Genomic DNA, 14657 nt, shown 5'->3' with positions numbered 1-14657 from the left:
GGGCTTGATCCATCACCGTTTTTTAGCTCACTGCACCATCCCAGCTCAGAACTTGGCTATATGCAAATCAGGCCAAACTACCAAGCCAATTCTTATACTGGGAAGGAAACAAGCTACCGGGGACCGGTTTCTGGCATTTCAGCCGTCTTCGGATGCATGTGTGGTCTTAGTACTAAAACCATTCAAAATTGTTGGCGGTGCTCCGGCCTTCATTGCTGAGAGCTGCCCGAATAGGCTAAGTCGGTCATCCTTAGATTCTGTCTTTTACTTCTTCCACCTCTCTCTTGTTTGCTTTCTGTCTTATCATGATGGATTCACACTTACGCATGGTCGTTTAGTTGCCAGCTCACTCAGGCCCTGAGTACCATAGGGCAGCTAAAACGCTTTCATGTGCAAATTTCTATTTGTTCTTGATGAACAAGTTACTTACCTTCGGTAACGATATATCTGTAAGAAACATTAGTTAGTGTTAGATTCCTTACCTTAGAATATCCCCAGGCGTCAGTCTGGATCCGGAAACTTTAGCGTAGCAGTACCCCTGCGCGTCGGTAGGCGTCGTCTGCAGGCGTCCCCTGCGGCTCCGCGTCCGTCGTCGGCGTCGTGCGCCGTGATGACGTCGCTGGAGTATATAGACGCCGCCTCCGCGCGCTGACGTCAGTTCTTTGCACACAGCTTTTCCGCGCCAGGAGACGCAGAGCCATGAGAGAACCAACACTGGTGCCATGTAACACTAGGGCCCTGAAAGGGATGTCCTTAACCCTAGGTATCAGTTCGCAGAACGGGGAGGATGGGTGGGTTCGGTAAGGAATCTAACACTAACTAATGTTTCTTACAGATATATCGTTACCGAAGGTAAGTAACTTGTTCATCTGAAAGAAACACGTTAGTGTTAGATTCCTTACCTTAGAATACATACCCCAGCAATACCAACCCCGGTGGTGGGTCTGCGAACCAATACAAAACTACACCAGAAAGTCCTGGAGGACAGAACGGCCAAAGAAGCCATCCCTCCGGACTTGACTGTCCAGGCAGTAGTGCCTCGCAAAGGTGTGCAGCGAGGCCCACGTAGCCGCTTGGCAAATGTCCTGCAAGGGCACACCTCGGCCCAAGGCAGTTGTAGTGGCCGTGGCTCGAGTGGAATGGGCCCTCAGCCCAACAGGAGGCTCCTTCCGAGCCAAAGAGTAGCACGCTTTGATGCAGAGGACGACCCATCGAGAGATGGTCCGTTGACAGACCGCCCGTCCCTTCTTCGCACCCACGTAGCCAACAAACAGTTGGTCATCCACCCGGAACTGGCGTGTGCGATCCATGTAAAATGAAAGCGCACGTTTTGGGTCCAGACGATGGAGCCGCTCTTCATCCTTTGAAGGATGCGGAGGCGGGAAGAAGGAAGGGAGGGTGATGGACTGCCCGATGTGAAAGGCCGAAACAACCTTGGGCAGGAAAGAAGGCCTAGTCCTCAGAACCACCTTGTCAGGATGAATGGACAGGAAAGGAGGTTGGATAGAAAGAGCCTGGAGCTCACTCACCCTCCTGGCAGAGGTGATGGCAACCAGGAAAGCCGTCTTTAAAGTCAGGAGACGGAGAGGACAAGAATGAAGGGGCTCAAAGGGAGCACACATCAGAAAGGTCAGAACCAAGTTCAAATCCCACTGGGGCATCACAAACGGAACAGGTGGAAACATGTGAGTGATGCCCTTCAAGAATCGAGTTACAATCGGGGATTTGAACAAAGAAGGCTGATCAGGAAGCCTCAAGAAGGCTGAAAGGGCAGAAAGGTAGCCCTTAATAGTGCCCAGAGCAGAGCCCTGCTGGGCAAGAGAAAGAAGAAACAGAAGAACCTCCGAAAGAGGGGCAGAAAGAGGGTCCACAGCCTTTGCTGTGCACCATGCCACAAATCTGTTCCACCGACAGGCGTATACCGACTTAGTGGAGGGACGCCTGGCTGCCAGAATAACATCACAGACTTCAGGAGGCAAGTCAAATGGCCTCAACTGCCGCCGCTCAATCTCCAAGCATGGAGGTGGAGACTGGACAGGTTCGGGTGGAGGACCGTCCCCTGCTGCTGCGACAGAAGGTCCTCCTGAAGGGGCAGGCGGATCGGGGGACCGACTGACATGCTGAGTAGCTCGGGATACCAGTACCTTCGAGCCCAGTCCGGAGCCACAAGGATAACTTGGGCCCGGTCGCGCCTGATCTTCTTCAGCACTCTGGGCAGAAGTGGTATAGGCGGAAAGGCGTATAACAGACCGCAACTCCACTCGCGCCGAAAGGCGTCGCCGTGCGAGTGCCGTCTTGGAAACTCCAACGCGCAGAACTGATGACATTGCGCGTTCTCTTCTGTGGCGAATAGATCTAACCAAGGCTCTCCCCATTGCAGAAAGATGCCTCGCGCCACGTCCGAGTTCAGACGCCATTCGTGATCCATCGAGCACCGACGGCTGAGTTCGTCCGCCCTGGCGTTCAGGGAACCTGCCAGGTGTTGAACCGTCAGAGTCACGCCCTGACGTTCCAGCCATTGCCAGAGGCGCAGAGCCTCCTGGCAAAGGGTCCACGACCCCACTCCGCCCTGTTTGTTGCAGTACCACATGGCGGTGGTGTTGTCGGTGAACACCTGCACCACACTCCCGTTGACAAAGGGGAGGAATGCCTTCAGTGCCAGACGAATCGCCCGCAGCTCCAACAGATTGATATGGAGCCGGGACTCCGCCGGAGACCAGATGCCTCTGATCTCTGCCTCTCCCAAGTGGCCACCCCAGCCCTGGAGGGACGCGTCCGTCACGACAACGTGCTCCGGTAGGGGAAGGGAGAGGGACTTGCCCCTGACCCAATCGCGGTCCGTAAGCCACCACTGCAGTTGTCTCGCAGTGCCCTCCGAGATCAAGACGTGGTCGGACAAGTTGCCCTGATGCTGGGCCCACTGAAACTTTAGGTCCCACTGCAGAGCCCGCATCCGCCACCGGGCGTGATGCACCAGAAGGATGCAGGAAGCCATCAGTCCCAGCAGCCGCAGCGTCAACCTGACCGAAACCCGGGATAGCGGCTGAAAGATGGGAATCAAAGCCTGAATATCCCGGACCCGCCGTTCCGGAGGATAAACCCGAAACTGCGCCGAGTCCAGAACCGCTCCGATGAAAAGGAGCTTTTGAGAGGGACACAGGTGTGATTTCGGCACATTGATGGAGAACCCCAGGTCGTGCAAGAGGTCTGCCGTCATCTGAAGGTGGTGGACGACTGTCTGGGGCGAGCCCGCCTTCAACAACCAGTCGTCTAGGTAGGGGAAGACAAAAACCCCCAACCTGCGCAGATGGGCTGCGACCACCGCCATCACCTTTGTGAACACCCGTGGGGCGCTGGTAAGGCCGAAGGGGAGCACGATAAACTGAAAGTGCTCCAGGCCTACCGTGAACCGCAGGTAACGCCGGTGGGCCGGCAGGACGGGAATGTGAAAATAGGCGTCCTGCAAGTCCAACGCTACCATCCAGTCTTGTGGGTCTAGAGCAGCCAAGACCTGAGCTAACGTCAACATCTTGAACTTCTCCTTCCGGAGGAAGCCGTTTACGTTCCTTAGATCCAAGATAGGACGTAGGCCCCCCTTGTCCTTCTTGGGCACCAGAAAGTAGTGGGAATAGCAACCACGCCCTACTTCTGGCCCAGGAACGCGCTCGATGGCCCCCTTGGCCAAGAGGGCCGTAACTTCCTCCTGCAGAAGTGTCAAGTGGTCCCCCGACACACGGTGGTTCTGCGGTGGCATGGCTGGAGGAGAGGTCTCGAAGGGGAGGGAGTAGCCCCTTCGGACGATTTGCAGCGCCCACCTGTCCGAAGTGATCGTGCGCCAGTGAGCGTGGTGATGGCGAACCCTGCCACCCACTGGCGTCACATGGGGCCGAAAGCAAGGACTAGGAGGATTTAGGGGTAGATGCTGCGGGGGAAGGTGTGGTCTGACCCCGCCGTTGTCCCCGACCGCCACCACAGCGGTTTCCACGGCCGCCACCGCGTTGAAAGGATTGTTGCGGCGCGTGGCTGGCAGCACGTGTGGGGGCGCCCCTTCCTTGGCCACGAAAGGGACGAAACGAACCCGGTTGCTGACGCTGGGTCGAGAGACCCAAGGACTTGGCCGTGACCCTGGAGTCCTTGAAGCGTTCCAGCGCGTGGTCCGCCTTGTCACCGAACAGGTGACAGCCATCAAACGGCATGTCCATCAAGGTATTTTGGACATCTGCCGAAAAGTTGGCGGATCTCAGCCAGGCGTGGCGACGAATCGCCACCGTCGTTGACATAGCCCTGCCCAGCGAGTCGGTCGTATCAAGACCACACCGTATCGAATATTTCGCTGCATCCCGGCCCTCAGCCACAGCTTGACCGAGTTTTGCCCGCACCTCCATGGGGCATACTGGCAGCAGTTCCGCGACCGTATCCCACACAGAGTGGGTGTAGCGGCCCAAGAGGCAAGCGGTGTTGCAAGACCGCAGGCCCAAACTAATGGACGAGAAGACCTTCTTGCCAAATTGGTCATACCTCTTGGATTCCCGGTCGGGCGGGGCCGACGGGAATGCGGATTGGGAGGTCGAGGCCTGGATCACCAGGCTCTCAGGGGTGGGGTGGGTAGACAGGAACTTGGGGTCGTCCGGACAAGGACGGTGGCGCCTGGCCACGTTCCGATCAACAGGCGCACCTGAAGCGGGCCTGGACCACGTGCCCAACAGAACGTCTGACAAGGCTTCATTAAACGGCAGCAGTGGCTCCTGTGGGCATGACTGCGGTTTGAAGACCTCGGTGAGGATATTAGGCCTCACGGCCGCGACGGGGAGCTCAAGGTGTAAGGCCTTGGCAGCCCTCATCAGCACCACAGAATAGGCAGCTCCCTCCACCGATGCCACGGTTGGAGGAGAGATCAAACCAGGGTTAGGAGAGTCGTCCAGACCACTGGCATCCCCCAAGTCACCTGTCCAGTCCGGGTCATACTGGCACTCGCGTGACAGAGGGTCCTCGGACCCCTCCCAACCTTCACCGAACTCTTCATCATCTCCGTATTCGGAGTCAACGATGTAGACCGGCTCCTCGGGGTTCATGGGCCCCATCGGCGCCGGGACCGGCGTCGAGCGACGCCCGTCCGGCGCCGCGTCCGGCGTCGGTGAAGGTAAGGGGACGGCGCCGCCCAGAGCCGGCGCCGGAACCCCGCCGCCGGCCGGAGCCGGCACCGGAGAACCGGCGTCGCGCGGGGGCGGCGTCGGGGGTAACCCCGATGGTAACGGCGCCGGGGAGGCCGGAAGACCAGCCGGCGCCGATCCCGAAGGCCCTTGCGGCGCCGGGGTCGGAGCCGTCGGCGGCGCCGGGGCCGGAGCACCCGACGGCGCCGAGGCAGGGACACCCGAACCGCCAGGGCCCCCAGACGGTAGCACTGGGCCCGAAGGCCCCGTCGGAGAAGCGAGCGCCCTCATGGCCATGAGGAACGCCTCGATCTCCTCAGGCGTCGCGCCATGCCCAGGGACCGGAGGGTATGAGGCAGGCCGCGCCGGCGACTCTCGCGGAGCCGCGGGGTTGGGGTCACCCGAGCCCCCGGCCGCATCGCGCGAGCGTCGAGGGGAGTCGGGGGTACGATGACGACGCCCCGACTTCTTGTGCTTCTTACCTGATGAGCCTGACGAGTGGTGTCGACTCCCGGAACGCTCGGCGCGGCTCCGCGACCGCTCCCTCGAACGCTCTCTCGACCTCCGGCCGGACCGGGACCGCTCCCGGTCCCGACGTGGGGCCGACACCCGGAGCTCCAGTAGCTTGCGGGACCGCTCCCGCCTAGCCTTGTTGGTGAGGGCCCGGCAGTCGACACAGGAGTCCACGTCGTGGTCGGGGCCCAGACACCGGAGACAGAGGCGGTGATGGTCTGTGACCGACATCGTGCGCTCACAGTCATCACAGTGCTTGAACCCAGGCATCCTATCAGGCACAATTAGAGAAATAACAATGAAAAACTTGGTCAAAAGACCGGAGTACTGCTCTTCAGATCTGCGTCCACTGGCGCGGAAAAAAGAAGAACTGACGTCAGCGCGCGGAGGCGGCGTCTATATACTCCAGCGACGTCATCACGGCGCACGACGCCGACGACGGACGCGGAGCCGCAGGGGACGCCTGCAGACGACGCCTACCGACGCGCAGGGGTACTGCTACGCAAAAGTTTCCGGATCCAGACTGACGCCTGGGGATATTCTAAGGTAAGGAATCTAACACTAACGTGTTTCTTTCAGATCTGGGTTTACAGCTCTGGTTCAAAGTGTGTAAGGTGTGTGAGAGTGGCGTGTGAGAGTGGTGTGTGAGAGTGGTGTGTGAGAGTGGCGTGTGAGAGTGGCGTGTGAGAGTGGCGTGTGAGAGTGGCGTGTGAGAGTGGCGTGCGAGAGTGGCGTGCGAGAGTGGCGTGCGAGAGTGGCGTGCGAGAGTGGCGTGCGAGAGTGGCGTGCGAGAGTGGCGTGCGAGAGTGGCGTGTGAGAGTGGCGTGTGAGAGTGGCGTGTGAGAGTGGCGTGTGAGAGTGGCGTGTGAGAGTGGCGTGTGAGAGTGGCGGGTGTAAGGGTGTGTGTGTATGTGTGTAAGTGTGTGTGTGTGTAAGGGTGTGTGTGTGTGTAAGGTTGTGTGTGTGTGTGTGTAAGGGTGTGTGGGTCTGTGCGTGTAAGGGTGTGTGTGTGTAAGGGTCTGTGTGTGTAAGGGTCTGTGTGTGTAAGGGTCTGTGTGTGTAAGGGTCTGTGTGTGTAAGGGTCTGTGTGTGTAAGGGTCTGTGTGTGTAAGGGTCTGTGTGTGTAAGGGTCTGTGTGTGTAAGGGTCTGTGTGTAGGGTGTGTGTGTGTAAGGGTGTGTGTGTGTAAGGGTGTGTGTGTGTGTGTAAGGGTGTGTGTGTGTAAGGGTGTGTAAGTGTGTGTGTGTAAGTGTGTGTGTGTAAGGGTGTGTGTGTGTGTAAGGGTGTGTGTGTGTGTGTGTGTAAGGGTGTCTGTGTGTGTGTGTAAGGGAGTGTGCATGTGTAAGGGTGTGTGTGTGTGTGTGTAAGGGTGTGTGTGTGTGTGTAAGGGTGTGTGTGTGTAAGGATGTGTGTGTGTGTGTGTGTGTAAGGGTGTGTGTGTGTGTGTGTGTGTGTGTGTGTAAGAGTGTGTAAGGGTGTGTGTGTGTGAGTGTGAGAGAGATTGCGGGTGGGTGGGGGTCTGTGTGTAAGGAGTCTGTGTGTTCAAGTTCGGGAATTTGTATAGCGCACAGCTCACCCAGAGGGTCTCAAGGCGCTTGGGGAAGGGGTTCATTATTTGTCCAATAGCCAGGTTTTAAGTTCTTTTCTGAAGGAGATGTGGTTTTGAGTAAGTCGGAGGTGAGTGGGGAGTGAGTTCCAGGTCTTGGCAGCAAGGAAGGAGAAGGATCTGCCACCCATGGTGGATTTTCGGATGCGCGGGACAGCGGCGAGGGCTTGATTGGACGATCTTAGTTGTCTGGTGGGTTTGTAGAAGGACAATCGAGTGTTGAGGCATTCGGGTCCTAGATTGTAAAGGGCCTTGTGTGCGTGGGTGAGAAGGCGGAATGTAATTCTTTTGTTGACGGGAAGCCAGTGGAGGTCTTTTAGGTGTCCGGTGATGTGGTCTTGGCGAGGAATGTCTAATATGAGTCTCGCTGATGCGTTTTGGATGCGTTGTAGTTTTTTCTGTAATTTTGCTGTGATTCCGGCGTATAGTGTGTTACCATAATCCAGTCGACTCGTGACCAGTGCGTGGGTGACAGTTTTGCTTGTCTCGAGGGGGATCCAACGGAAGATCTTTTTGAGAATGCGAAGTACGTTGAAGCAGGAGGATGAGACTGCGTTGACTTGTCTGGACATCGAGAGAGATGAGTCTAGGATAAAGCCAAGGTTACGTGCATGGTCTGTGGGTGTGGGTGCTGTGCCCAGGGCGGAAGGCCACCAAGAGTCGTCCCAGGCAAAGGGGGAAGATCCTAGGATGAGCATCTCAGTTTTGTCTGAGTTGAGTTTTAGGCGGCTATGTTTCATCCATTCGGCTACTTCTTTCATGCCTTCGTGGAGATTGTTCTTGGCGGTGTTAGGGTCTTTGGTGTGGGAAAGGATTAACTGGGTGTCGTCGGCGTAAGAGATGATGTTAAGGTTGTGATGACGCGCGATGGAGGCGAGTGGACTCATGTAAACGTTGAAGAGGGTGAGACTGAGTGAAGATCCTTGTGGTACGCCACAGATGACTTCAGTGGCCTCAGAGTTGAATGGGGGAAGTCGGACTCTGAGTTCTCCCAGCGAGGAATGAGGTGATCCAGTCCAAGGCTTTTCCTTGTATGCCGATGCTGCTGAGGCGTTGTATAAGGGTGCTGTGGCAGACTGTGTCGAAAGCGGCGGAGAGGTCGAGTAGAATGAGGGCCACTGTTTCACCGTTGTCCAGTAGTGTTCGGATGTCGTCAGTCGCTGCAATGAGGGCGGTTTCGGTGCTGTGTTTGGCTCGAAACCCGGATTGAGATGGATCGAGGGAGTTGTTGGATTCAAGGAAGGCGGCGAGCTGGCTGTTGACGGCTTTCTCGATGACTTTGGCCGGGAATGGGAGGAGGGATATGGGTCGGTAGTTTTTGAGTTCCGAGGGGTCTGCTGTGGGTTTCTTCAGAAGGGCGCTGAGTTCGGGGTGTTTCCAGCTTTCTGGAAAGGTGGCAGAGTTGAACGAGCAGTTGATGACATCTCGGAGATGGGGTGCGATGATGGAGTCCGCTTTGTTGAATATGTGGTGGGGGCAGGGGTCGGTTGGCGAGCCAGAGTGGATGGAGTTCATCTTCAGTGGTGATTGGGTTCCAGGCGCTAAGGTTGTTAGTTGGCGGAGTAGGATCTGAGGGGGATGGGGAGGGTTGAACGCTGGGAGTATTCTTGAAGCTGTTGTAAATGTCGGCAATTTTGTTGTAGAAGAAGGAGGATAACGCATCGCAGAGGTCTTGGGAGGGAGTGATGTCGTTAGATGCTGCTGTGGGGTTGGTGAATTCTTTGACGATGTTGAAAAGTTCCTTGCTGTTGTGATTGTTGTTGTCGAGACGATCCTTGAATGCTGATTTCTTGGCGGATCGAATCAGTTGGTGGTGTTTGCGGGTGGCTGCTTTGAGGGTGGACATGTCGGTGGTTGGATTTTTCTCCATGTTTTCTCCAGGGCGCGGCATAGCTTCTTGGATTTTTTAAGGTCATCATTGAACCAGGGAGCCTTTTTGCTGGCTGATTTGATCTGGTGCTTTTTCAAGGGCGCTAATTCGTCAGCACTGAGGGCGATCCATTGCTTGAGATTGGTGGCCGCTTGGTTTGGGTCCGTTGAGAGGGTAGGAGGGTTTTGGTTGAGTGATGTTCGGAGTTGTTCGGAGGTGATTTTGTTCCAGTTTCTTTGAGGAATAGGTTGTGGGCGGTTGTGGTTCAGGGTGGTTTTGTAGCTGAAGTGGACACAGCTGTGGTCCGTCCAGTGGAGAGCTGTGGTGCGATCGAAGGAGATGTGCTTTCTGCAGGTGAAGATGGGGTCGAGCGTGTGTCCGGCTACATGGGTGGGGGTGTCAACAAGTTGTTTGAGTCCAAGATTGGCCAGGTTGTCCAGAAGGGTGGTGGTGTTGCTGTCGTGTTGGTTTTCAAGGTGGTAGTTGAAGTCTCCTAAAAGAATGTAGTTCTCGGAGGCGAGGGCATGTGGGCTGACGAAGTCCGTGATGTCATCGCTGAATTGAGTGCGGGTACCTGGAGGCCTGTAGATGAGGGTGCCTCTAAGTGTGGTCCTAGGGTCGGTGTGAATCTGAAAGTGGAGATGTTCGGCGGTTGCAAGATTATTGTCGGAGCTGGTCGTGATTTTGATGGTGTTCTTATGAATGATGGCGATGCCACCTCCTGTTTGATTGGTTCGGTCTTTACGGGTAATCTTGTAAGCATCCGGTATGGCTATGGCGATGCCGGGTGCTGATGATGTGTTCATTCATGTTTCTGTAAGGAAGGCGATGTTGGGTGATGCAGTGTCGAGTAGGTCCCAGAGTTCCGTGGCGTGTCTGTGGACCGAGCGGGTGTTCAGCAGGATGCACTTCATGCGGTTAGAGTCGGAGCTGTGTATGGAGGAAGGGGATTTGGTGAGGGTCCTGAAGCAGTTGAACTTGCAGGAGAGGCAGGCGAATGGGCCGTGAGTACGTCCTGGGGTGGCATTGCAGCATTGTGGTGCGCGTCCGGGGTTGAGGGCGTGGAGAGTTGCGGCATCATATGTGATTCTAGTGGGCTGGGTGCGGCGGGGACCAGGGGGACAGGCGCTGGGCGCGGTCCAGGCGCGGAGGGTCGTAGACGGGCTTACCTTTGGGGCGCGACCGCTGCGCGTAAACGCTGCACGTAGGTGCATCTGACATAAATGGAGAAGTGGAGGGGGGCGGAGCGTGGGAGGGGGAGCTGGGAGGCAGGAGCGTAGGGGGAGGGACGGGCTGCAGGCACAACAAAATGGACGAGACAACAACAGGACAACAGGACGCTGTGGGCACAATCAGGTAGCGATTGTGCTCAGGGGCAATGCGGGTAATGCGAGCTGGCGGTGGAACACACGGGCACAATGTCAATTAAATAAAATGTTAAAGCAATGCGGAGCGTACACAAGTCAAATATGCAAAACAGGCAAAGCAATGCGGAGCGTTCACAGTTAAGTATTCTAAGCACACAAAGCAATGCGGAGCGCTACGCAACAGATCGGGAGCAAATTCGATTAAAATAAATTTAAAGTATGGCAGTGGTGGGGGATCAGCGCTACGATACCAGTAGCGGCGCTATGGGTTCAGGAGGAAGGGTGGAGCGACCGCTTCACACGGAGTCAGGCTGGCCTGTGTAAGGGGTGGGTGTGTGTGAGGGTTGTGTATGTCTGTGTGTGTGTGTGTGTTTGTGTGAGGGGTGTGTGTAGGAGGATTTATTTTTGCAGTGAGATCACAAACTATGAGCCCCATGTTACAAGCCCAGTATGTTATTGGTGGATCTATGGGTGTTGAAATTGTACCGGTGAAGACTGCTGCTTCGGCAGACAAGGGCTGCTGGTTCAAGCTGCTTGTCTCAGAATCAATATGGAGAAGGGTTAGACTAGCAACTTCTTGTTCCTCGCCAGTGAGCGAGTATCCAGACCCGCCATCCATCTCGGTGGAGAAGGGCACATGCCCGTCAGTGCCGAAGCCAAAATCTGAAAGGAAAATGAAACACTGTTAGTTTCACTGAATGAGTCAAAAAGGCCCACTCATTCATTACTGGTTTGTAAAAGTCTTTAAAATATAAAAAAGATTTAAAAACATAGCTGAGGTCAGGCACAAGGCTAACTCCCATACTGTCACTCCTGGAGTCTCCCTTAGTTTATATGCATGGAGGGTGAGACCTTTCCTTTCACTGCTGACACCGAGTCGATGCCTCCGCTCTGGGTGTGGAGCCCCACCCAAACAGACTTTATTCACCCTTTTACCATTGTGTGCCTCATTTTCATTGTTGCTTTCGCACATTTGATATGAAAATCCGAAGTAAATGGCCTCAGGAATAGAGGTGTTCTAAGCCTTTACATCTCACAGGCTGCACAGCAGACCAAAACAATGAAGTGGAAGGGTTACAAAGACTACTGTATTATATGCATCAGTCTACAGACTGGTGCATATAACATTTCACTTTTCGAGCCTGGTGAACTGTGGCTTGCGGATCTATAAAAGATATCAAGGTGTTGCCCTGTAAGCATCCGTTCTTGGCAGGAGGTGCTGCAGATTCACATGCTTTGCATACTCTTGCCATCTAGTGTTAGACCCGATGTGTCCAAGCTGTTTTTTCTCGACCCATTGTTAGATTGTTTATCAGCACGTGGGTGATAACGGAGTCTAAAGTAGGTATCAGTAAAGAGATGACCCTGCATATGAAAGTAAAGACAGGAACTGCAACGACCGAAGGGGTAAGGGCAGGAGGGAGGGCGCATGTGAATCTACAGCACTACATACCAAGAACAGACGCTTACAGGGCAAGTGACATCCGTTTGAGGCATGAGCGGCAGTAGATGCACATGCATTGCATAGACTGTATAGCAGTGCCCTCCAAAAGCAGTGGCTCACCGGTGGGCATTGCAGTTGTTTGAGAAGGTGTACATAGCACGGCCTGTCCTACATTAGCTTGTTGGTGTGGTAGAACATCTACACAAGAGTGCTTAGTGAAAGTGTGTGGTGTAGACCAAGTAGCTGCTGTACAAATGGAGCCACCTCGGATTACGGGTGGTGTTCCTTCCTGGCAAGAACACGGAAGGAAGCCAGAACTTCAGCCAATATTTTGACTTTGGCATTTAGTGGTGAGATTGGCCTATAGGAGGCACAATCCTCAGATAGTTTTCCATCTTTGTGGATGACCACTATATTGGCCAGCCATTGATCTATGGGGAGGGAACCCGAGTCGCGACTTTCCTTGTACATTTTAAACAGATAGGGGGCAATCTTTATGGCATTAGCTTATAAAGTTCATTGGGGATCCCATTGTGGCCCACTGCTTTCCCCGGGTTCAACTTGCGGATTGCCCACACTATTGCTTCTTCAGTGAGCTCTTCCTCTAGCAGTGCCCTCTCTATGCCCGATAGGGTCAGGAGTCTTAGATCAGCCAGCAAATCACGAGATTCGTCTGCTGCGGTGGGAGCGGCAGGGAAATTCAATTAGGCAGAGTAAACAGCTAAAGCATTTGCCACCTTCTGTCTTCCTCACACTCACACTCGTGTGTCATCGGTGTGTATTTCTAGGACCCAGCGATTTGCTTTCTCTTTTGTCAAGCCATGGCAAAAGTTTCCCGGCTCTGTCGCAGACTTCATAAAGGCGTTGTTGGGTTGCACAGTGACTAGCATTGGCCTCGTTAGATTCTGCGTCCCTGTACTCCCTTCGTATGTTATGTTATGTTATGTTTTGTTATGTTATGTTATCCAGGGTTTCATAAAGCGCACATCTACTCTATTGAGTGTCCCAGCGCTGGGTGAGTGTGACTGAACTGGAAAGGAAAAACAAGTGTGCAGAGTGCAAAGTATTAGGTTATTGCCGAAACAGCCATGTTTTTAGGGCTTTTCTGAAAGGGAGCAGATCCTGGAGCAGTCTCACAGCAAGTGGCAGATCATTCCATAGCTTTGCCACTTTTAGCCGGAAGAAGCGGCCTCCAATTCAAGAGTATTTCACCACGGGAGTACAGACTAGGGCCAATGAGGCGGAGGGAAGAGAGCGTTGAGGATGATAAAATTGCACTCTCTTCCTCAAGTAAGGGGCTCCGTACCCATGTAAGGCCTTAAAAGCTTAAACTGTATCCGCTTACGGATCCGAAGCCACGGAGAGACTTCAATAAGCAGACATCCGGGTCCTGGGGCCAAGAGAAAGAATAGCTCTGGCCGCCGCATTTTGCACTACTTGAAGGCGGCTAAGCAGACACTCTGGAAGCCCCTGATAAAGATTGTTTACGTAGTCCAGCCTAAAGCCAATCAAGGCCTGGACCACAATTTTCCTGCAGGGGATCGAAGTAATGGAAGAAACTGTTTAAGCATTTTCAGAAAACCAAAGCACTGGCCAGCCACCTTCTGAACCTGTGGCTTCATACTCGGAGAGTCAGCCAATTTTACACCAAGGTTTTTTTTACAGACAATACTGGGTTAGCAGGAGGGTGCATGTCCTGCGGCCACCAGTTCCGCCTTAAGTTGTTAGAAGGACGACCAAAGAAAATGATTTCCGACTTATAGGAATTACATTTAAGTTCATTCAGCTGGAGCCAGGAGAACACTGCCGACAAGCTGTTCCATTTGAGTACTAATATTGGCTTCCATCTCTCCGATTTTACGCTGTTGCAACTCCATTTGTGCCCTCTTATCCTGGTTCTGTCCTACGATCTAAAGGCCCTGTCGATTTATAACAGTTTTATACCCCTCCCGGAGGGTCAGCGCCAAGTCCATCTAATGCTCTTTTTCAGCAAAATAATACTCTGTGGCCTCCCAAAGACCCGCTTGTATCTGGGGTTTCTTGAAATACCAAGGATGGAGTGTTATTCCATGGCAATCCCGCTGACGTGGGAGGCCATATACCGCCCATATTTGGGAATGATCCGAGATACCCTAGGTATATGGCGGACCTCACTAAAGTTGGGGGTGCACTGTGTAAATGTAAGGATATAGTTGTATGGGAAAGACTACCCTGTGCCCCTGAATGGAATGTGTATTGCTGTGCTGTCAGATAATGGGAGCGCCATACGCCCATAAGACAAAGAACCAATAAAAAGTCAGCCACTGGTCGGCGGGAAGTCCCCGTCAGTCTGGGGGTCAAGCGATCAGTTTCATCATTGAGTAATATATATTAGAATCACCACTGATTAATAATATACCTTTAAAGGTCAGAGAAGCTGTGCATTCAAGTCAGAAAACACATTATCATGTAAACATGGAGGAGCTGTTGGAAAGTAGGTTTCTGTTGCAGTAACCCCTCCCCACTTTTTGCCAGACCTCTGATGCACTTTTGTTTGGTGTGCCCCGGGTCCCTGCAAATCAGGTTCCCAGGGCCTGTGTTCTTTCCCTAAAACAAACTCAATTGGCATCTCTGGCCACAGGTCAGCCCCTGGTAAAGGGTACCATAGGTACCCAGGGCACTGTGACCAGAGAAGGCAAGGGCTGCAGCATTTATGGTGCCACCCTCTG

At 54.1% G+C, this 14657-nt stretch overlaps 1 protein-coding gene across 9 annotated transcripts in view; it reads right to left on the bottom strand.

The window, feature by feature from the left end:
• RALGAPA1 (Ral GTPase activating protein catalytic subunit alpha 1) overlaps positions 1-14657 on the bottom strand; it is a 775068-nt gene that overhangs the window by 539397 nt on the left and 221014 nt on the right. For all 9 annotated transcript variants that reach the window (XM_086936929.1, XM_086936922.1, XM_086936927.1 and 6 more), the window contains one exon: positions 10992-11168. In XM_086936929.1, coding sequence (XP_086793055.1) covers positions 10992-11168 — 177 coding nt within the window. The remainder of the gene's footprint in view (positions 1-10991; positions 11169-14657) is intronic.

Source organism: Lissotriton vulgaris, chromosome 9, assembly GCF_964263255.1.
Source record: "Lissotriton vulgaris chromosome 9, aLisVul1.2, whole genome shotgun sequence".
Lineage (NCBI taxonomy): Eukaryota > Metazoa > Chordata > Amphibia > Caudata > Salamandridae > Lissotriton > Lissotriton vulgaris.
The sequence above is the reverse complement of the archived record's forward strand: the minus strand, read 5'-3'. Positions and strand labels throughout refer to the sequence as shown.